The sequence below is a fragment of the Halichondria panicea genome, chromosome 2, assembly GCF_963675165.1.
Source record: "Halichondria panicea chromosome 2, odHalPani1.1, whole genome shotgun sequence".
Lineage (NCBI taxonomy): Eukaryota > Metazoa > Porifera > Demospongiae > Suberitida > Halichondriidae > Halichondria > Halichondria panicea.
In genome coordinates, this window is record NC_087378.1 from 5,989,137 (window position 1) to 6,012,555 (window position 23,419).

Sequence of the window (23,419 nt, forward strand, 5' to 3'; positions counted from 1 at the left end):
AATTAATGTTTTATGGATTACAGTGACATGAAGTAGATACAGAGATACGTACATGTACTAAACAAGGAGACCAACTTCAGAGCAATTATAACGCCCACCTAGCATGTTGTTAATGATATTCATTAGAAGGTCACAAGACGTGTAAATTGGGTGGAGTTCAATAAGCTGATTTACAGCAACAGATGTCAATTATATAAAGCTTTTAGCTGTTGTGTTTACTTTTCGTCTTGTTCTGAGCAATCTACACATCTTCAATATGGCAGCGCAGGTAGTCCCAAAGAAGGCCTATGATCTGTTGTTCAAGTTGCTCCTCATTGGAGATTCTGGTGTGGGGAAAACGTGTGTGCTGTTCAGATATGCTGATGACACATTCAACACAACCTTTATTTCTACCATTGGTAAGCTGTCTGTGGGTCAGTTTATTTACCCTGCTAGTGAAAATATTCTCGGGTAACTGTAATACACTATCTGCTTATTTGCCTTCAGGCTTGTCCCAAGAGTATACTCTTGCTTCCCACATGTAATACATGTAGCTAGCTAGCTCTGTGTGTCAAACATAATGCCACGCCATATACACAGGTTATCAATTTTACTTACTCCCAGTATAGTCTCCTGGAGCTTAGATGCGTAATAGGTTTGAGAATCACAGCACATGTATGTTTTAATGCATGCTCTAGGTTAGTCTCGCGGACTCAGACCCTCAGAATATATCAGCTGGTCCACGAGACTAGCTCTAGGTCTGCTTGTTTGTGCTGTGTGTTTTGAGTTCAGCTTATTTATTACATTTAGAGATAGATACACATTTCCTCTTTCCTAACTTGTGTTTTACTTTGTCCACCACAATATTGGGGAATTGTCACGCCTAGTTTAAGTGATGAATTGTCACGCCCATTTTAAGTAATTAGGCTAGTAAAAAAAAACCAGCTGTAGCTAGCTATTAATAATGCCCTCAAGGGTTTCTAGTACTACTGTACTTGGCGGACCTGCTCCCCTTTATTTTTTCTCTAAAGCCACTTATAATACCGTATAAGCGGGTTATTTTTGCCGTTTTCGAGGATTGACCTCGAACCTCGAAAATTTAGTGCCTATGAATCATTGTGTTTATTTCCGGTAATGAAAGGCATATCGGTGTAGTCATTTGAACCAAGTTTGAGCAATCCGTAAAAAATTTAGTGATTCGAAAATAACCTGATATACTGTGTTAAGCCTTTTTGTTCTAGATGTGGTATCAAGTATCGTAAGTAACCACACATACTACATATACATGTGACACCCTCCCTTAGCCTACTGTATTTCGTGATTTTGGTTTACGTGTTATATGCCTAAAATTGTTTTTGTTTATTGCAGGAATTGACTTTAAGATCAAGACGATAGAGTTGGAAGGGAAGAGGATCAAGTTACAGATATGGTAAGAAGTGCTATTATGTGCCATACATTAATTTATCCGTGTGTCATGTGGTTTACAAAACAATTCTAGCACTTGAAACAATTACTCTGTCTTGTCAGTCACTGTCCGTAAACTAGCTCAGTTAGCAATAGCCCCTAGGCTACTGCGCTGAGTCATTTTCTGCGCAGTGTTGCACATGTGATATTCTGTGTTGCCTAAGCTACTGCGCTGACTCGTTTTCTGCGCAGTGTTGCACATGTGATATTCTGTGTTGCCTAAGCTACTGCGCTGGCTCATTTTCTGCGCAGTGTTGCACATGTGATATTCTGTGTTGCCTAAGCTACTGCGCTGAGTCATTTTCTGCGTAGTGTTTAGTGTTGCACATGTGATATTCTGTGTTGCCGACCTGGTGATTATTATGCTGATGTGAATAAAGCCTTGTAGCAAATCAGATTAACAGTTTTAGTCAGTGATTTCTCAGCTGTACTTCCGTGTGATATAATAGTTGTTTGCACTCTACGTGTATTGAAGCAGGGTTTCTGTAAATCAAACACTGTCATACAGTTTCCATCATTTTATAGCGGGCTGCTGTGTTGGCAGGGAATAATTATTAATTGCCTCGGTGCGCATGCGCAAGCGAGGTATACGGTAGTGTGTCTGTGTGTGTAGACTGCTATAGCTGCTCAAGGATCAATGAAGTGCAAGTAAGAGTTTCTATAGGCTTCTAGTCATGTTTTCTTATTCGTGGATTTGCAAAATAATGCTTCGTTCTCGAGTTATGCCTAGTTTTGCTCTTGGAATACCATTGCAGCCTTTTCAGAAGAGTGCGTAGAATAACTTGTCCACAGAGTGTTGCTACTCTACTTAGTAGTTAGCTCTGCACTAGAACGCTAGCTATAGGTAGCTGCAAGAGTGAGAAGAGAGCTGCAAGGCTCTGCTGATGGCAGCCATTAATTTTAGACTTGAACTTTGGCATCGATTGTTTTTAACAACAATCATGGTCGATCATTACCCACTCTTTGAATTTACATGCAGCAAATTAATTAATGAAAAATGTTCATCATGTGTATAAAATTAAATTATTAGTAGCTTTATGTATGTAGCTTTGGCATCTCCACCGAGGCATCAGCACCTGCGGTGCTTTCATTATTATGTTTTTTTTTATACCAAGTCAAAAATGTGTTTATACTGTGTTACTTGTATGTACATAGGGACACAGCTGGTCAGGAGAGGTTCCACACCATCACCACCTCCTACTACCGTGGCGCCATGGTGAGCATGGGTCACATGACTCAGTAGCCGCACATAGCGGGTGGCTCCATGAAGGGTTCTAGACTAGTAGAGACACAGTGCATATGTATATAATATTTCAACGCTGTGTTTTGGTTGTTTGGTCAGAGGATCGACCCATATGTACAGTAAATAGAAAGACTCCTAGAAGACTATCATGTTGTTTGCTCGATTGCACTGTTTTGTTTTATAGGTCATTATACCAGTGTGTTTGTTTCATTCACAGTGTTAATACTTTAGCTCAGTTATCAGCTTCTCTCAAGAGTAAACAACTCTACTTTGCATTCATTTTCACACACACAACACACACAAACAGGGCATTATTCTCGTCTATGACATCACCAGCCAGCGATCATTTGACAACATCACTAAGTGGCTACAAAACATCGAAATGGTGCGTTACCACACAACAAGTAGATTCCTTTGACTATAATAATTGTGATTGTGTGTGCCTGTGCCATATTTGCTCAGCATCTGCTGATTCACAGTTGATATCACTTGTTGTCAGCATGAGGCAAAGTAGGAGAACATATTGTGATGTGTAGCCACCCTACAGTAGAGTTGATCTCGAATAGAAGCCTACCCTCAAATAGAAGCGTAGTCTTGAAGCGTTTGGTTAGTCAATAGAGGTCACATGTATGTAGGCTATATTGTATGTACCTATCTTCCGTAGTGTGGAAGGCTTGGTTAGTAAACAATGGGCTTGAAAATGTCACAGGTTTGGTCTCGAATAAAGGCCTTGAACAATCTAAATGTTATTACCGAATGTTTTTCGAGCATTAAACATAATTATGCGAACTTTGCAAGCATTGATCACTTCAACCTTAGTACTGGGGATCACACGATTTTTCCCAGAATGCAATTATAGTTACATTGCAAAGGGTCAATTTTTCTTTTTCTGCTGATCTCGTTCATTCACAAAGGTTTTTACTAGCAAAATAGTCTAGTAAATAGAAGCCTCAGCCATCAAGAAGTGCTTCTTCACTTGATGGACAGCTGTGTACTGTAGGTACGCAATTCATAAACTCATGTGTTATATGCTTAGCACAGTAGTGTTGCGTTTGCAATAGTACACCCACTTTGTAACACAGTAAACCTGTTGTACATGTAGATTTTCAATTATGTCTCTAATTCTGCCGCTGCAGTTGGGCAGTACTTGTTTGTTTTGTGCTCGTATCACCACTACTGCACTGCATGTATGCCAAGTCATATGTACTATATGTATGTAATTATGTCCCGTAAATTTTATGATAGCATACATAATTCCCCTAACAGCATGCGTCTGCCGATGTTGAGAGAATCCTGATAGGTAACAAGTGTGACTGGGAGGCTCGGAGGGTGGTCTCCAAAGAGAGGGGGGCGGCACTGGCACACAATCAAAACATCCCCTTCCTAGAAACCTCAGCAAAAACAAACCTCAATGTGGAAGAAGTCTTTGAAACACTAGCCAAGCAAATCTTGAAGAAGGTGAGTTGTGTCACCCACTACCTTTCATATACATGTAATTAAGTGCTAGCCTAAAACGTGGTAATAGTTGCATACTACCAACCACCACCGACCGGTGTGAGCAGATCGCTGCACATGCACCTACATGTACTATCTATAATGGTTGTTGCAACATATAATTGTACTCCTTAACTCTTGAGCAGTTCAAGTGTACTACTAAATATGGTAATGTAGTTGATGCCTCACGTACAGTTCAAGTGTACTACTAAATATGGTAATGTAGTTGATGCCTCACGTAAAGTGGCTCTAGGACATCAGCTACATGTACAGTACTTTGCTATACCAATAAATACAATGCCAACAATTTATCAATGTACATTATTTTGTGAATAATTGTCTCCCTCTCCGTGTGCAGCAACCAGCCAAGAAAGAAGATGAGCAAGTGTTGGACTTAAATCGCCAGAAGAACAAGGATGACTCTGGCAAAGACTCAAAATGCTGTTAGCAGTGCTATAGTTGTTTGTCTGTGTGCATGTACAGTGTAGCGTAACATTAGGTCATAATTACTTTTGTGTGTATGCTGTCATAATTATGTATAATTATACCCTGGTTTTCTCTGCACCATTGTTAGTACTAACAAATCTCTTACTGTATGTTCGTACGTATGTTCACCCAGTATCAAGTATTTGTTTAAAAATAGATAAAAAATAATTACTTTTCCAGGTAATGATCATGCATTTTTTGGAGCCACACTCTATAATGTAGTTATATAATAATAATGGCCTATATTATTATAGTATATATTTGTGCATGCATGCATGCTACTTGGTACATGCTAACAACTCTCAATACCGTATACCGGTAGTGGGTAATTTTCACGGGGTCAAAAATTCGTTCAATGGTGATTTTCGTTTGACTTCATTGCCTGTACATGTGTTACAGTAAGCCATGCCTACATGTACATTTTCGTGGAGATCAGCGTCTTGTCCACGAAAATAACAAATATTTACCCCATGAAAATTACCCGCTATATACGGTAATTACATCTATATAGTACAGAGCATGCATAATTATAATAATTAATTATGTGTGTGTTCCAAGGTATTATCAATGTAAAAGGATGCGTATAAAAATGATTATGATACACAAAATTAAAGTTAACAGTATACGTGAAGTGATTAGAAAAATTGGCACTAGCGGGGAAAATGTATCAGTCTTTTCAACTGAAAGGGCAAAGTGTTAGTTAATGGCCAAGAGAGTGCTTTCCGGTAAGTTCAGCCACCGGCACTGTGGAGAGCTCCACCTCCTGTAAATAAAAAAATAAAAGCACGCCATAAATTAACTGAGGGTGCCAATGTAACATGCAACATGATTTTGATCGTGACCATAATACAGGTTATTTTCGAGGTACTAAATTTTTGCGGATTGCCCAAAGTAAACATTTGGAGGATTTTATTTTCGAGGATAGAGGTTCAAATGACCACACCCCTACAGTAGAGAGGTTTCAATAACGGATATAAACCAAATTTTAAATAACCAGCTATACAGTTGAGCCTCGATTATCCGAACCCCGATCATCCGAAGTCTCAATTATCTGGATGAAACTCGACAAATTATTCAAAGCAAACACCTACTTGCACATGGGCATAAAGTGTCCAAGTGGTTGAAAGCTTTTGCGCTGCTGATTAGCAGAAGCAGCTAAACGCTTTGGCTTAGCCTAACAGTATATATACAGCTTGCTACCTTGTTCTGTCCACTGATGCATTATGTCCAAGACTTAAGTATGTATGAGCTCTGGACATCGTCGCTGATTTTACATAAGAGGCTACTTGAATTATTGGATGTAGCCCATTTAGAGTCATTCTGGTATCCGAATATTTCAACCGTCCGGATCATCGAGGTGGGGACACCAGGTGTTTGGATAATCGAGGCTCAACTGTACACTAATTGCTCTGATGCAAATCTCTGCAATTGGCCCTGATTAGGTACACTGATATACCATACCATTTTAAACAGGCTATAGCACAATTTTTACTTTTTACTCAAAACAGACAAGAGCACAAGGTGCTAGTGACTCACTAGTATGTTTCGTCCAGCAAAGAGGCTGTGTGAGTCCAGGTCACTTCTGAAGTCGCCCAAAGATTTTGTCCCAGTATTAGCATACCTGAGCGATTGTGAATGTATAGGTGGGAATGTAAAATGTGTGTATATACATGTGGGTACCTAGCTGGTACACGACATTGTACAAACGTGAATGGATATGTGCATGTGTGTTAAAGGTACGTATACGTTTCAAAGTAAGCCGTATACAGTGCACTTTGTACTAAGTGACACTCACCAGCATAGCACCTCCAGACAGCGATTATCATTCCTGTCCGAAGGTTCCTTGTGGTACCAGACAGGATACTGGCTCAGTAGAACATTCTTGAAGTAGGAATAGCTGGACGGATGACAGAATGAGAAATCGAGGAGAAACCCTTGCTCCAGCTCTTGGCCCTGATTGTCTTGGTCGTAGAGACGGCTGAGAATGAACTTGCTGACCCCGTTGTAAGAGTCAAAGTAGACCAGTTTATCAATGAGAACAAAACCTTCCCTCTTGGTATCGTACACATATGGAGCTGTGTGAAAAGAAGAAAAGTACAATTTAATATATGGGAGTACATAAATACAACTGGGTGATTATCAACCGCAAGTAGTGACAACGTGACAAGTGACAATTAGTCAACAAAATAAGTCACATGTATACAATACCAAATATGGCAAAAATCTTACATCGTGTCATGAAAGCTTCAGCCACGGATGTGATATCATATCTGTTAAGTGTCTTCAGAGGCTTGAAGATGACTGGGTACTGATGTCTCTCCTCAATATGCTTGGGGTCAATGAGGCTCTCTGAAGTTTCCAGCGTGGGGCAGTAATCACTCTTCGCTTCGAGGATCTTTTGAATGAGTTGCGAACGAAGTTTGACACACTTCATTTTTGAAAGATCCTTAGCTCGCATGAGTAGGAGAATACCTGTGCGGTCTTCAACGAATTCGACAATCACTTCAATTCCATCGAGGCTAAGCCAGCGAATACCGTTCTTCCAAAGAGTGCACTCTCTCTTGCTGGGAATGAGGGAGGTGGGTCTAGTTGTAGCACTCCTGGCTGCTGGCTGGGAGGCAGCAAATCCAAATGTCAGTCGAAGCAGCAAAGCTTGAAGGAAACGTGGCTCAAAGAACTTATTTTCAGCACACTGTAGACACCATCCAGAGTATAGAGTGTAGTCTTGTCCGCCTTTCCACACAGTAGAGGAGGGATAGTCGGCAGAAATGAGACCAGGAATAAATAGGTACTTTTCAGGGAGGAATCCTGAAGGTACCATGTTGGATTCTCGTCTAGGTGAAATGTGAACAGGCCTAGGTGGCTTGGGTAATGATGGTACACGATCGGGAAATGCTTCACGAGGTCCTTCGGGGTACTGAGTTAATGGTGTTTGTGCTGTACCAGTATAAAGCTCTGGAGTTGAAGATTTTCCTGATGGACTATCTGTACACACATCATCGTCGTCTCCAATTTGGCTGGAAGACGGTGGAGAAACTAAGGTCGGTGCACAGGGGAAATCTAAATCAGCAGGACAGCTAGAAATAGTGCCGCGTGCGTAGACACTGGGTGTTCCTGTGGTGGCCGGACCAGTGGCAAATGGTGAAGCTATAGGGCGGATACCAGGTAGTTCAATGGAGGGTTGATGGGGCCAACGTGGTTTCTTGGCAGTGTCTTTTGCTATGTCTTCGTCAATAAGCACTAGAACTTCAGGATCATCGATGATTTTGCATTCTTCAAAATGACCAAGAAAGGCAACAACTAGATTTGGATCTGGGAAATCTGAAAAGCAGGCAAGAATTTGTGACCACTGAACCACTCCCGTTTCTGATGCTTCCAAAGATTGCGAGAAATTTTTCGGGGCAAAAATTCGGCCATGGATTTCAGTCAGGAAGACATCCATTTGGAGCAAGATCCAGCTCTTCTCGGGGTGTGTTTTGTGCCGGATAAAGAGGATCTCCGTACGAGAGCTCAAGGCTTCAGCGAGCTCACACAAGCGACTTGGTTTCGTTGATAGCGGATAATCTGACTCTTTCACTTTTCTTGAGACCTCTTCGATTGTGCATGAGACATTTTTCTCAAATTCTTTCAAAAGGACTACCATTAGGACATGGCAGCACGCATCCACCTCGATATTCGAGCGAAGCCTGTCACAAGTCAGCCTGAGCTGTTTCCGAAGTTGAGTATGCTTGTCCGACGATATCTCCCTGTGTGTGTGTGTGTGTGTGTGTGTGTGTGTGTGTGCATGTGTCGTACAGTATAGAAAACAACCTCTAATTAATTAATGCACTAAAATGAAAGCTTTATTGAACAGATGTGAAAACATGGCGGTGTCTGAAAGATAAACGCACTCATAGTGGACTCTAAATTGAAACAGAATAATCACTGTGATACTATTACTCAATAGTCAACACTGAGCAACGCACACCTAATTTGTCAATGAACAACAACACACCTGCAATTGAGAGCAAAGAAACCGTCAAGAGTTATCCCAGAACATTTGAATCTGCTTCGAGTGAAACCTTCCAAGGCTGAGATTTGGGCATTGTACTCTTTAGGGTAGCGTTTTCTCAGCTCATCTCTGTGGGAGGCGATAGCAATGGCATGAGGATGTTGGACTCCAGGGATTGGGTTGTTTTCCACAAAATTCACCCAGTAGTTGATTCTCCTGTATACACAAGTACACGTGTCCAATAATTGAGCAGTACATACATCATACAGTGCTGGTCTTTTAATTTGTTTGTGACCCACAACCCAATTACCCATCATGGACTTTAATGCATGGCACATTGTTATTCGACCCATGCAGGAACATGAATTTCGATGTCCTACAATTTGCAAAACTTGTGTCGAAACAACTTACAGAAAAATGATGCCCGTAGTAAAAGGAAGACAATCATGCATGGCATGAATGCACATTAAGGAATGAGCTATAGTTTCAAACATAATTATATGCAGTTATAATTCATGCATCATATGGATGGGGTTAGCTTACCTTTTGTTCACCTCCAGCATTTCTGCTAGATTCACCACCAGCAGAAAAAGGGGAGCAGAAGATGTGTTTGAGTGCTCAAGAACAGCTGCATGGCTCGGATGGTAATCATATTGGCCGGCAAAATCGTAAATCATCAGATTCCCAAACTCTGGACTGTCAAAACGAATCGGAACAATTCCTTTGGTGCGATCCTGTTTGTCGTCATCCACCAAACAAGCACCAAAAATTCTCGAGAAGTAATCGCTCAACCGCACAGGAGTTTTCAATGCCTTCACTATGGTACTCTTCCCTGCTCCTTCGTGACCAATAACCAGAACGTGCACAAGGGAATCTAATGGCTGTTGTACCTGAAAGTGATGAAGGATGTCCAGACTGATCCCCTGTGTTTTGGCACCTCGCTGAATAAGTACGGTCGTTGCCTCTTTGTCACGGACTATTTCGATTGGAGTATCGTTGGAGAGGGTTGGGGTGTTTGGGTCGAAGCCTCGATCGAGAAGAAGCTTGATGACATCTTTGCGACCGTATCGACAGGCTACATGAAAAGGCAAAAATCCAGAGTTGTCGTAAGCTAGCAGACTACTTTTGTGACCGTCCACCAGGTGCATGACGACATCGACTTGGCCATTTCGGCAGGCATTGTGTAGTGGAGTTGTTGAGCAACGATCAAACACTTCTACTGGGCATTTTAGCTCGTCCACAAGGCACTCCACAATCTCCAGATGTCCCTTGCTGCATGCAATATGCAGAGGTGTCTCCCTAAACGAATCTACAGCATTTGGATCCAATTTGTATTTTTCAACAAGAAGTCGAACTATTTCTGCATGACCATTTCGGCAGGCAATGTGTAAGAGACTTTTGTTATGCTCTCCCAAAGTGTGTGGGTCACAATTGAGCTCATCGATGAGAAGAATCACAACTTTAGTGTGGCCATTGTTGCAAGCAGAGAGGAGCGGCGTGGTTCCATCATTGTTGGCCTTGTTGGGATCCACAGAGTGTTGCTTAGCAAGATAACGAGCCACATCTACATGGCCTCGAGCACAGGACACATGCACTAGGGTGTGCCCTCTCTCCGAAATGTAGTGAGGGTCACAGTCAAACTCTTCGACAAGTGTGACTACAGTGTCGTACTGTCCAGCCTTACATGCCCAGAAGATTGGCGGTTTGTACGTGTGCTTTAAGGAATTTGAATGCGGTGGTATACGATGCATGAGTGCTCTGACTTGCTGTACATCTCCATTCTCACAGGCATTGTTCAGTTCTTTCAAAAGTCTGCTGTCTTCAACAAACTCATACTCATTAGAGTCGCACTCTTCTCTATCCATTCTTTTGGGAGCTACACGCATACAACGGCCTAGAGTACTGTACATATACAATTTCAAGCTATCTATATGCAAGGTACTGTATAGCTATCAATCAACAGCCTAGCTATGCCGTCACTTGAGTACCAAGTAAGCAATGATAGCTCAAATAATTATTTATAGCTACACACTATAGGGAGTTTCAATATCCTTTTATGGAGCTAAGAAATTCGCTAAAAATGTACACAAGCTATATCTACACTGAAAATAGCTTTTTAGTCTTCATTTTGAAAGAATCACTGAGTGGGATTTACAAACTAATGCTTTATCTGTTTCCTGTAACCCAATATATCATGCAAGGAGTGGGTATGCCCAGACATAATTATGGCAACATATAAAATGCTAATTGGTACTGGAATCTCACACTTCCAAAATACTTAGTCATTGGTAGTTGTTATGAACAGATACATGTAATTGAAGAATTATTCAATTGATTGATCAACTTATGGATTGATTATTGCATGTAATTGGTTTTCACATTAAGTTAACATTTTCCTTGGGGGAGACAGCAACCGCTTAGATGACCACTGTCAAAAGTACGAGCATAGACAACAGAAAGAATACAAATGGAAGTAGACAGAAGAAAGTGAAGGTCCAATTGCAAGTGTTTCCTAGGAAAACAGAATGACTTTTGAGAGTACCTGACACAGATAAGAATATAATGAACCCACATAAAATATCCCTACCTACATGTACATGTACATAGTGCTTTTGCTGAAGTGGCCTAAAATGATAGTTTACACAAACACACAGTGAAAACAGTATCTATATCTATTCAAAGCGATAGCAGTATCATACACACGTTTAATAGTTTAGAAAAACAATAGATATGTTTACCTTTCTCTTTGCACTTTGTAACACAGCAGCTTCTATCAGCCGACACACTTATTAGAAGCTCATTAGAGCCTGTCTTGCTTGGTGGACCAGTCATGTTGCTCACAAAACAAAGGCTGGTGACTGAGAAGGAGTGGACTTTGGGAACTCTTCGAAGGAGCTGTATCCATGTGGGGTATGCATGCATGTGTACTAAACTGAATAAACAATGATCTCATACTGTAACTTTACTGTTCGAGTGAGGTAAAGTACTATAATCACAAGAGACATGGAGACAATACACAGAATCAATACACATACAGTACAACCCTTCTGGCTTGAAATACAAACCTTATTGAGAAACATGCATGTAAGTCAACTATGTACAGTTGTGCATGATAGGCTCTGTATACTACACAATGTATGCTACACCCTTGAGGTCAATCAGAGTGACAAGAGTGTAGCATTTCTGCTTTTCGCTTCAAATGAGGTGAAAGGGTCGTATGTGACAGGCTGCAGCTTGCCTTTAGGTCAGAGGTGAAGATGGCTACACTGCCTTCAGTACTGCCAACACCAACCTTAGTGCCAGAAGAGCTGAAACAAAACATGTACAATGTGTTAAGTATACAGGGTATCTACATTTCGGTAGGAAATCGGTCTCTCTCTGTTATACACATGAAACTATACGTCTGTACACCCCTTCAGAATCAAACTCGATTTGTGTTTGCATTGAAACATTCAATGCACCTGAGCATTAAATACACCCGTGACCCACTCATGCTTTGAACTGAGCATAACAAGCACATAATTATTGTATTATGTACACGTATGTACACTGTAACTACGAATAACAGTTTGTAACATGTGATCATGGTAGGCTGTTATAACCGCAAGACAAATTGATGTACATGTACATACCTCACAGCTAGAGCACTCAGAAGTTCTTTGCCAGCACGGCTGATGGCCATTGTGGTCCATGTGGAAGGGTTCCACTTGATGAGGTAGCAATCTCTCTTGACTCGACGCTCCCATTTTGACGGCACGTTAATGGTAAACAAAGCAGCAGTATCATTCTTTGATGCGGTGGAAAAACTGCATTTAGGGAAGTAAGGGGAAAATGAAGGTTGCCTGTTCGAAAAGCAGGGACATGTATAGAAGTCTGATTGATGAGCGCCAATGCACTTTGGAGACTCACCAACAAGAACGAAATCTGTACTTCGGTTTTTTGTCTGAGCCCCAGTTGAAGTGCTTCAGCTGCTTACCATTGGCTACATCCCACACATTGGCCTCACCACCGCGACACACACTCACAGCCTGTTAGGCAAGGAAATTGCATAGTTTTATTATGAGACACGTCTGAAGTGACTTCACAGTAAAACCTGCGACCTCTCTCTAACACAGTACATTATTACAGGGAAATTTTTACTTCATTATGAGACTTCCAGATTGTTATAACCCATGCATATCACACCCACAGTTTGATGTAACAGCTGTGTAAGTGTTATATACCATCAGCATGAGTTGACTAACATTTTGAGACACACGAAAAATCCCTATCACCTCCCAAAAACATAATTATTACATACACTACAGTCCTGATACCATTTATATCGGCAGGGTGTCAAACAGGGGGGGGGGGAGGGGGGAAAGGGGGGATAAAATTTGCATTCATGTACTAGTTCTATGACTGAATCTCCAAAGCTGGCAATTTTACATACTAACAGGGTATTGAAAATAACAGTTAACCTTTTTTTAGCAAAATTTTCTGGTTACTTTTCTTATTTCCCCCTCTACATCAAAATCCTGCATGATACCCTAATCGGGTTCGAATATGAGGTTAATCGATTGCGAATGACACTGTACAAGCCTAAATGTTTCTAGCAAAACATTAGCCTCGATTCCAGGCCGAGTTGTTTCTAGCTAGGCCGACAACTAGTATTTTTCAACTTCGTTCTATTAAAAAAAAATCGGCCTGGGACCGAGGCTAGCAAAACATGAAATTGTATGAGCATGCTCACTAATTGTATGAGCATGCTCACTAATTGCATTTCTTTCGATTGAGGTTTATATGCGAAAATTTCTTTGCAATCGAAGAACGTCGTATTTAAACCCGATAAACTCTTATAAAGAAGTAGTATAATTATTATACAGTCATTTTTGCACAGTACGACTTTGAAGCTATTAAGCATGTATTACAATGTACACCTGAAATATGCATAGCCTGGCTGGCAGACAACAAAACTAATGGTACATGTATGTGTTAGTCAGCATTTGATTTCATCATACGAGGAAACTGGAACAACATGCAGTACTTTATTGTACTTTGAACATAGAAAATTGAAATTCGAGAATGTGTTAGTTCCAATTGGAGAAAAATCCCAAAGAGTACTGAGAACACAACTGGGTATAGAAATATGTGAGAGAGAGGGTATTTAGGATAATAGATCAGTTAACGCAACTATCCCATACACCTGCACATACATGTACATGTAGGCTTTACACATTGCTAATTCAATTGACATTGATATGATTGGCATGTAGGATGACAAAAGACACATGTGATTGATCACCATGGCATTGGGGAATATACCACACAAGGTGATTCTGCTAAAAACATCACACCATCCCATGTGTACAGTTGCGTGTACACGATACCACACCATTAAATTCCCCAAAATGATAGTACCTCCTGCTTGGTTGGATGACAGGCAATGTCTTCGATTTCATCTTTATGCCCACGAAGTTTATGAAGCTCATTCAATTTGGATGTCTGAGAAAAAAGTTTATATACAAACATTGACTACAATCTCAAAATGACTTCTACACAATAATTTTATGTCAATGTGTACATGTGCGTGAGGCCCTGAAGGCAAAGTAGTAATTCTCGAGAAAATAGAGGACTTTAAAAATCAACCATCTTCAATGGCACAAACACCGGCCTAGTTACCACCTTCCACCATAGATAGAGTAGAGAGGGATTGGTGATTCACGTGATGTTTTACAATGAAGTGTACGTAGTGGCTCTGGGACCATCCTTGTATCTCTTCATAACTCCCACAAAATCTCAGGAAACTTATTGTGTCCAATGCATACATCTCAGAGCTACCCCCATTACTGAATCACATGCCCCCTGATGGTAGGCATCAATTGGAAACGAAGAAATTAACTTGATTGTCGTAAAGTATATAGCTAAAGATACACAGAGCACTTTTCGTGCTTGTGTTCCTATATAATTATAGTACCTTTGATATAGCTAAGGCTGTGTAACTAAATAGTATGAGATGAAAGTTGATGTTTAGCAGCAGAACTGCTCGTGAACTTCTTCCAGACAGCAAAACAATTCTCATGAATTATTCATGTTTAGCCCTCATATTGAAAGTAAGCATCTATTAAAACCGCAGAGATACATGGATGGTATTTTGAGGGTACTTCCGTTTCCAATCCCTCTCTACTCTATTTATGGTTCCACGCAGCCACAAACAATAACACCGCCTCCACACCACTAACACCCACCTTCCACACTCTGACTATTCCGTCCATTCCACCAGTTACGAACCTGGACCCATCGTGACTGAAACACACCACCTTCTGGTATGACTCCTTCTCACCAAAGTCACTGCGCACTGAGCCCACTGTCTTCACAAACAATGTTCCACTGGTCGATAACTCGACTATACTGGAGATTTTTCCGCCAGATGTAGGTCCTTTTTAGGTACATAGGAAAACAGAAACATAAAAAAATTATATTTAAAACAAGAATTTGATGGGCTAGTGGGTTTTGTACACAATTTTTTTAACTACTAAACCAATGAAACTGAGAAATCTTCTGTTAGGGCTCCTTGCCTTGAGAACTAAAAGAACATTATTATCCTGGTGAATGCTTCGGCTATCCGATTGACTCATGTATAGTAACATATGATCTCAAGAGCTTCGTAATGTACAGAGGATGTGGGATACAGGAAAAAATTTCACTCATAAAAGATGCACCATTTTTCTTGATCTGCAGGAGCTGACAGAAGGAGCCAATGCCGGCAGCAATGGTGCAAAGGTCATTGGGGCTGGAGACCATATTCATGATAACATCATCCCCCAAGTCATGTCGGAATATGCACTTTGAACCCAAACCACCATCCCTATCTTCGTTCAATGCATGAATCTCCTAAAACAGGAAGGATGGTGTCGTGCATTGTAGGTGTTCAATGGTGTTAGATCTACCATATGCCAAAATACTTACTATAGCATTTGGAACTCCTGTTTTTGATTTTCCCCCACCTCCAGTAACGCAAAACTCTCCTTTACCAAAAGCAAGGACACAGTAGAGAGGAAAATCACTCACAAACAGTTCTTCGAAGCTCATTCTCACTAACCGAATGGGTAAAAATCGTCAATGTCATTAAGTAAAAGCAGAGTGCATGAAAATTAATTTGCTACCATTCAACCTTTGACCTTTATTATTTTACCACCAGCACCGTGCATAAGCCCAGTGGGTATCATTCTGATACCGTACCGTGTGAGAGAACTAGTGCTTGCTCCAGAATCCTGCACGATGGCTACAATCCACCCTGGAGGAAAGCGTCACGTCTGCTACTACTATGACGGTACGTACTTTGTGAAACTTTTAGTACATTTAAACTGATAATAGAACTGAAGCATTAGCTAGCTAGCTATGACACGTATGATATCACATGTGTGTTCTTGAATTTTTGCTTTTTAGCAGTAGCAGTTTTTCAAATTTTTAATGCTCCTTAGGTGACATTGGTAACTACTACTATGGGCAAGGTCACCCGATGAAGCCGCACCGCATCAGAATGACCCACAACCTCCTCCTCAACTATGGTCTCTACAGAAAGATGGAGATATATGTAAGTCATAAAAAAGAACTCTCTCGCAAAGAACTCTCTCGTAGATCCTTGTTCCCGGTCCCTCATACGATGCGTTTTTTAATCTTATCAGATGAAATATTTTAGAAATCAAATTACTGGATTATAAGCGTATCTTGATTTTAAACACATGCTCAACTGCAGGTTTTTTATACTCGAAATTTAAGCGCTTTTCCAATTATGCGAAGGAAATTGGTGAACATTTAGAATTGAAGGCCTTCGATAAAGAAAGGCTATTCAAATGATATTCAAGATTGCTGCACTAACTTCTCTGCTAGACTCAAAAGCCGTCACTGTTACACGACGAACAGCAGACTGGTCCAACTCAGCGTAGAATCTTGTGTTGCACCGTCAGCATATCAGAAAAGAGTCTAAGTGGCTGTGGTTTTCCTGACGTCAGTTTACTGCATGTGATACTTAGACTACCACAAAACTAGCTACACAAAAAGTCTTTTAGTGCTGTGTTAGTACGTACTGTATTATAGCTAGTCTTGGTGGTGAGCATCACGTGAGTGCATTCAACGTCACTATCAATGATCTTGTGGTAACCACTTGTGGTAACCGCATGCGATCTAGCCACTTGAGTTGCCACAAATGTCGTCCAAACGTTGAACGAGTCTCAACACAAGAGTTTGCCCAGTCTCTTTCGCGTGCACTAAGTGCTAGCAAGAGTGCATAAGAAGAGAAGAGTGTCGAACTACTGATATCTCCAGGGTTTCATACAGAGTGGGGGGGGGGGGGGCGCCCTGGGATTTCTCACCCCCAGCCAAAATTCCCCCCCTAGAAATCTGAAAATTAATGATGTCATAATAAAAATGTATGACTTTTCTCCTTAAAAATGTCTAAAATCTCAAACTATAGACTAGTAAAATGTGTGGTTTGAAGCACACAAAAACCCAAGATAACCATTCATCAAAAAATGTTCAGGGAGAGGACCCCTAGACCCCCCTCAATTAAACGTTTCCCCCTCCCAGCTAAAAATCCTGTATGAAACCCTGACCTCTACACAAAAACTGTGCACAAAGTAACGTGAAACCCTGTCAATTGCACGTGAGCAACTCTCGCAATTGGATCACGTGCAAGTCATATTACTTTGTGCACAGTTTTTGTGTAGAGGTATCAGTAGTTCGACACTCTTCTCTTCTTATGCCATCTTGGTGCTAGCTTGCGAGTCTACTTCTCTGCATAGATCAAAAAAGCTCCAGCTGCAATATGGACAGTTGAAATTAAGCAACTAGTACAGACATACATGTATGATAAATTTTAACGAAGGTCAAACGTCGCATCAATCATTGATGGCAAAGAACTCTGACGTTCGTTTTCTCAAATATACGGAATGCGTTTTTCACCAGAGGCCTTTAATTGGAATCAGCTAGCTAGCTCATACAGTGAATGGTAGCTATAATTATAGCTTGTGATGTCCATCTGGAAAGACCCTTTGAACACAATCGTGTGTATTAAATTACGTGTATTCTAAATAATTATTGTGTTGGCAAAGTGTGTGTATTGTGTTTATTCTCTAGAGACCAAATGCAGCGGCTCAGGAAGAGATGACCCGTTACCATAGTGACGAGTACGTCCGGTTCCTCCGTAACATCAGACCAGACAATGTCCAGGAGTACACCAAACTAATGCAGCGATGTGCGTGGTATTCAATTACAGGCCTCCCTCAATCTGTTAGCTAGTGATTCTCAGTCTAGGTCCTATTAAAGATAAAGTTGTACATGTACATGTATTGTAAATTTTACATGTAAAGTTACAGTAATTGATAGGTACTTATGTTTATTACTGTTCAGTCAATGTCGGTGAAGATTGCCCTGTGTTTGATGGTCTCTATGAGTTCTGTCAGCTCTCAGCTGGTGGCTCTATAGGTGAGGTGTCTTGTACCTAAATACACATAATATAGCAAGAGGGTTCACCCACACCCTGCAGAATGTTCTTAATGGATCGTACTTGTAGCCTACTATTTGTACTCATCTCTGAAAAAAAATCGTTTGTCATTTTCTCCTTCAAACGTTACCTGCTCGTACATTTTATTGACTGTTAACCATCTTCATGACTGTAAAGCCCCCAAAACTTCCGGGACCCAGCACACGGTGGTATTTTTGTATATTGATCACTGCCAATTAAACACCCATGTCTACCCCTCTTTTTATTGCAGCCGGAGCCATCAAGCTGAACAAGCAAGAGACAGACATAGCTGTGAACTGGAGTGGGGGTTTGCACCACGCCAAGAAGAGCGAGGCCTCGGGGTTCTGCTACGTCAATGACATTGTGCTTGGGATACTTGAACTACTCAAGTGAGTGGGTGACAATGACTTTACTGTACATGTGTAACAGGGTGTCGTACATGATTTTGAAGTACATGTAGAGGGGGGAAATAAGGTATGCTTTTAAGAACTGTTATTTCAATACCCTGTTGGTATGTAACATTGCCGGCTATGGACACTCAAGTCATACAACTAGTAAGCCGAATGAAAAATTTAGGGGGGGGGGATTGGAGCCAGAGGGGGATATCCCCCCTTTCCCCTCCCCCTGTATGACACCCTAATGTATGTGGGGTACATGTATAAGAGTATATGATAGAGAAGAGAGTATCGAACGTAGGCATACTGTACATCAGATGTATGCGGAGAGTAACGTGACTTCCTGTATCTGTCACTAGCTTGGAATTTGCACACTGACCAATCCAACGTGGGTGATGTAATCTACATCACCCACACTTGGATGGGTTGATAGATTACATCACCCACGCTTGGATTGGTCAGTGTGCAAATTCCAAGCTTGTGACAGATACAGGAAGTCACGTTACTCTCCGCATACATCTGATGTACAGTATGCCTACGTTCGATACTCTCTATATCATATACTCTTGATTATACATCTACAGTAAAATCTTGATTATCCAGACACACTTGTTTCAGAGCCAGATCAGATAACTGAATGGATAAACCACGCCTCAATCCACCCACTTGTAGATTAGCAGCTGTGTAAACGTAGGGCACGTGATCGTCTGCATCTTTGTGGTATTGGTAACAGCTGTCACATGCTCATTTAAGGAAAATACGTATTTCATAATTATGTAGATGAACTTAGACTCTGTATTAGAGAAAAATGTTCGAGCCGGGTAATCGAGGTTCTACTGTACATAATAATTATTGTGGCTATAATAATGTAAAAGTTGCTTAAGCAGGTTGCATGTGAGGTAACTTAGGAAAATTGTTGGTGGAGGAGAGGGTCGATACATGTATGTTGTATGAGGGTTGCCAGTTGTCAGTGTGGTCGACGGAGGTGTGTCGGTTGCCATGGCTATGGGCATATAGTGAGCCTGTGGTGATTTTAGGGCGTGGTGGAAGAGTTTCTCTGCCTTGTTAAAGGATCACCACACATCCACGGGTACACAAAACATGTGTACAGTTTCATGTGCGTACATGTATGTGAATGTCTTGTACTTTTTGTTCAGGTATCATCAGCGGGTGCTCTACATTGACATTGACATTCACCATGGCGACGGTGTAGAAGAGGCGTTCTATACCACAGACAGAGTCATGACGGTCTCCTTCCACAAGTACGGGGAGTACTTTCCTGGGACGGGGGACCTCAAGGTAATGAGTGTGCGTGTGTGACATGTGCATGTGTCCAAAATATCACAAAACTTTCATCCTGTCGATGCTAGCTAAGAGTATGTCACTAAGAAGTTGTGTATCTCTCAAAGGACGTGGGTGCAGAGAAGGGCAAGTACTATGCTGTCAATTTCCCACTGAGAGACGGTATAGAAGATGAGTCTTACCAGATGATTTTCAAGCCCGTTATGTCTAAGGTCATGGAGATGTATCGCCCGTCTGTCATCGTGCTTCAGTGTGGAGCAGACTCCCTAGCTGGAGACAGGCTAGGCTGCTTCAACCTCACTCTCAGAGGTGTGTGTTCTATGACAGAATGTAATTAAGTAGTATACCGTAGACTATAATTATTAGGTTAACTGCTCATAGCCTAGGAACAGTTATGTGTAGATCAAGTACAAAAATTGCTAAAAGCTTTACAAAAGTGGTGCCGATCCTAGTATCGTTAAAGCCGATGATGTACATTTATATCAGAAATACGGTAAAGCCGATGATGTACTTGTGTATCAGAAATACAGTAAATATCCTATTGGTGTTTGTTAGAAGCACCCTATTGTAGTATCAACACTAGCTATGCCCCCCACCCCACACACACACCACGAACACACCAGGTCATGCTGAGTGTGTGGACTTCATGCGACGGTTCAATGTGCCCATGCTACTGCTCGGGGGAGGTGGGTACACCATTCGGAACGTGGCCAGGTGCTGGACCTACGAGACAGCAGTTGCCCTCAACTGTGATGTGGCAAATGGTGAACTTAGGAGTATATTACGCATGTACTCTGTATGCAGAGTTGTCTGTCCATTGCATGCAATTGGGAACGTTTAGTTGGCAAGAAGAGTATATAATTATATTTTTTCACTATTATGAGAGCTAGTAGGTCTCTGTGACAAGGATGTTTGGTCATGCAGACAGCATATATTTATCCGTACTCGTACTCAAGTAACCATTAAGAACTCTTTATCAATCTGATTATTACCAATGCTTACACGCAACGGCTCTTCCCACAACACAGAACTGCCTTACAACGATTACTTTGAGTACTTTGGGCCTGACTTTAAACTGCACATCAGTCCTACAAACATGTCAAACCAAAACAACCTGGACTACCTCAACAAGATCAAGGCACGGCTCTTTGAGAACCTCCGTCTCGTCCCTCATGCACCCAGCGTGCAGATGCAACGTAAATACTGTGTAATGCATAGTATAATGTACACTGGTTTACTGTACATTCATGTGTACTAAATTTTACTTGTTAAGCATGCGTTGTAACTGTTACACTGTGTAGACTGTATGTACATCGAAAGTGAAAGCTACCACTTTCAGTTATGCCATGCTAGGTACATGTACTGTACCCCCTAATAACGGTTCTTGAGGTACACGTGTATCTTTAGGATGATCACCTAATAATCTGACAAATAATTTATTACATCAAAGAATTGCCTTGTAAAGTTTACTGTGGTTTTCAACTGTGTTTATACAGCGATACCTGAAGATACTTTCCCTGAGAGTGAACAGAAGGAACAGAATCCAGACACAAGAATCTCACGTGAGTCATCTGATCTGGTCCTGTCTGTAGAATTAGGCACACTGTGCACCACTGTAATTATCATAGTACAGAAACCAATAAATGAGTTCTCGCAGCCATTCTCCTTGGGCAATAGTGATGTAATAGAGGATGCCTTACAATTGTATTGTACCAGGGCCTTCCAAGACTGCAGACTTATTGGCACATCACGTGCAGTATAACTGTACAATGTTCAATGTGTCATACATGTCCACTTTTTTACTGTACAGTCTACATGCAAGTATGCAAGTAATTGTATTTTGGTGATTTCATCTTTCCAGAACTCCACCGAGACAAGCGCATCGCCCGTGACAACGAGTATAGTGAAAGTGATGACGAGGGGGAATCCCCCTCCTCCAACAGCAAGAGGGGCAGGAACGAGCATTCCTTCAAGATAGGCACCAAGCGACCTAAACTAACAGAGGATCTGTCGGTAAAGAACGCCACTAATGGCAAGCCTGGTCAGAAGCAGGGAGGAATTATCGCTAGTCCCCTTCCCCCAGAGCCGAGTCCCATCACTCCGCTGCCCTCTGAGGAGCCCACTCCCTCTCACAGTAAAGGTGGGTAGCCTGGGGGTGGGGAAAAAGTGGTTATATGTAATTGTGGATGTGTACAGTATGAGGCTGTCAGATATACATCAGTACTTTTGTACTCGGAAGAGCGTGTATGCAGGAGTGTATGAGTGTATGAATAACAATTGCATTGCTTATGGCAAGTCAGTTGAGTACCATTCACTAACGCCTTCCTTGCTGCCACATACAGAGAGTTCGACTAACCCGGAGCCTCCAAAAACTGAGAAGTCCCCCTCTCCCCCTGCCCAGCAACCTCCTCAAGAAGACACGTCCAGTGAGGCGGTTCCTGAGAAGAAGGAGGACACAGTAAATCAGAGCAAGGAAAGCGAACCTCCTCAAAATACTGGAGACCAGTAAGTGATTCAGAGATTTTTTCTGAACAGTCAGTCTCTTAGGAAGCTTGCAGTCAAGAAGTGCATGCGCTTGGTTTATTTTTATTTATTACGTGTGATTGTATCACAGCTAGGGTGTACCAGCACTTGTACTAATGAAAGCACTGCGGGTGCTGATGCCTCAGTGGACAGACAACACAGGGTGAAAAGCTAGCTGCACATGTCATAAAGCTAATACTTTCGTTATTAATGCATGCGCAGGAAATGTGAAATAATCAACACTCAGCGAAGGGTTTTAGAGTGCAAGTATCCCTAGACACCCCTTTATATGTAACGTTTGTATTGCAATCTACGTCTAAAAATGTGTACAGCCTTACATGGGTCAAATATACAGTAGCCTGACTGTGTTTCTCATTAACCACCACTGTGATACCCCCTAGGCCCAAGTCTCCCGTCCAAACTGAATCTATGGAGACAGTGGAATCTGGAGATGTTGACAAGACCACAGCCCCTGATGGGGAGGAAGCCACACCAGCAGCAAACACTCAACCACCTGAAGGAGAGAAAAAAGCCGAGTGAGTTAATTTGAATATCTGTCTTAAAGCATACATTATTACTGTTTTACTGAAACGTTTTCTGCTGAGGGAGGATACATGTAATAATTATGCTCTCAATTGTAGCACAACTGTTTTTCTGTGCAGCACACCCCCTGCTGAGGAGCCCACTAAGAAAGACACACCCTCCCCCAAATCGAATGACCCTGTTGAGACTCAAGACCCCCCTCAGGAATCAGCACCCACTCCTACTGACCGCTCCTCCCCCTCCAAAGTGGAGCCAATGGAACACTAGATCTAGTCCTTTTTCTCGCTCGTTATCAATTTTTCCCAACTCAGCATGCACACATGTACATTGAAACTTAACTTAACTTAACAGCTCAGAACGTAGCACACTGGTTTTTGAGCTAACTACTATTATCATAAATTATGACATGTACTGCATTTTACAATAATTTATATGAATCTATAATTATTATGACATAATTTTATTAATATCTGATGTCAATAGCATGGCCCAGC

At 41.5% G+C, this 23,419-nt stretch overlaps 5 protein-coding genes across 5 annotated transcripts in view; 2 read left to right on the forward strand and 3 right to left on the reverse strand.

Moving 5' to 3' along the window:
- LOC135331342 (uncharacterized) overlaps positions 1-3,237 on the reverse strand; it is an 80,162-nt gene extending 76,925 nt beyond the window's left edge. The window contains exon 1 of the mRNA XM_064526465.1: positions 3,227-3,237. The gene's annotated coding sequence lies outside the window, so the exon portion shown is untranslated. The remainder of the gene's footprint in view (positions 1-3,226) is intronic.
- On the forward strand, positions 140-4,742 carry LOC135331343 (ras-related protein Rab-10-like). Its single transcript, XM_064526467.1, has 6 exons — positions 140-398; positions 1,348-1,408; positions 2,599-2,659; positions 2,994-3,071; positions 3,953-4,144; positions 4,539-4,742. The coding sequence occupies exons 1-6, from the start codon at positions 257-259 to the stop codon at positions 4,626-4,628; spliced, it is 624 nt and encodes a 207-aa protein (XP_064382537.1). The 5' UTR covers positions 140-256; the 3' UTR covers positions 4,629-4,742.
- Positions 4,743-5,186: 444 nt separating this feature from the next.
- On the reverse strand, positions 5,187-10,774 carry LOC135331329 (uncharacterized). Its single transcript, XM_064526447.1, has 6 exons — positions 9,201-10,774; positions 8,661-8,873; positions 6,896-8,412; positions 6,462-6,741; positions 6,203-6,287; positions 5,187-5,429 (listed from the first exon to the last, which is right to left on the reverse strand). Exons 1-6 carry the CDS (start codon positions 10,565-10,567, stop codon positions 5,367-5,369), a joined length of 3,525 nt encoding a protein of 1,174 aa, XP_064382517.1. The 5' UTR covers positions 10,568-10,774; the 3' UTR covers positions 5,187-5,366.
- A 144-nt stretch (positions 10,775-10,918) lies between these two features.
- On the reverse strand, positions 10,919-15,766 carry LOC135331337 (prolactin regulatory element-binding protein-like). The gene is made up of 9 exons (XM_064526460.1): positions 15,606-15,766; positions 15,359-15,530; positions 14,885-15,075; positions 14,058-14,141; positions 12,567-12,685; positions 12,290-12,463; positions 11,896-11,965; positions 11,396-11,552; positions 10,919-11,169 (listed from the first exon to the last, which is right to left on the reverse strand). Exons 1-9 carry the CDS (start codon positions 15,726-15,728, stop codon positions 11,075-11,077), a joined length of 1,185 nt encoding a protein of 394 aa, XP_064382530.1. The 5' UTR covers positions 15,729-15,766; the 3' UTR covers positions 10,919-11,074.
- A 44-nt stretch (positions 15,767-15,810) lies between these two features.
- Positions 15,811-23,396, forward strand: LOC135331335 (histone deacetylase 1-like). Its single transcript, XM_064526458.1, has 14 exons — positions 15,811-15,969; positions 16,121-16,233; positions 17,775-17,892; positions 18,048-18,122; positions 18,413-18,551; positions 19,715-19,856; positions 19,967-20,168; positions 20,483-20,623; positions 20,888-21,055; positions 21,356-21,421; positions 21,721-21,999; positions 22,202-22,364; positions 22,784-22,918; positions 23,045-23,396. The coding sequence occupies exons 1-14, from the start codon at positions 15,918-15,920 to the stop codon at positions 23,190-23,192; spliced, it is 1,941 nt and encodes a 646-aa protein (XP_064382528.1). The 5' UTR covers positions 15,811-15,917; the 3' UTR covers positions 23,193-23,396.
- Positions 23,397-23,419: the final 23 nt, after the last annotated feature.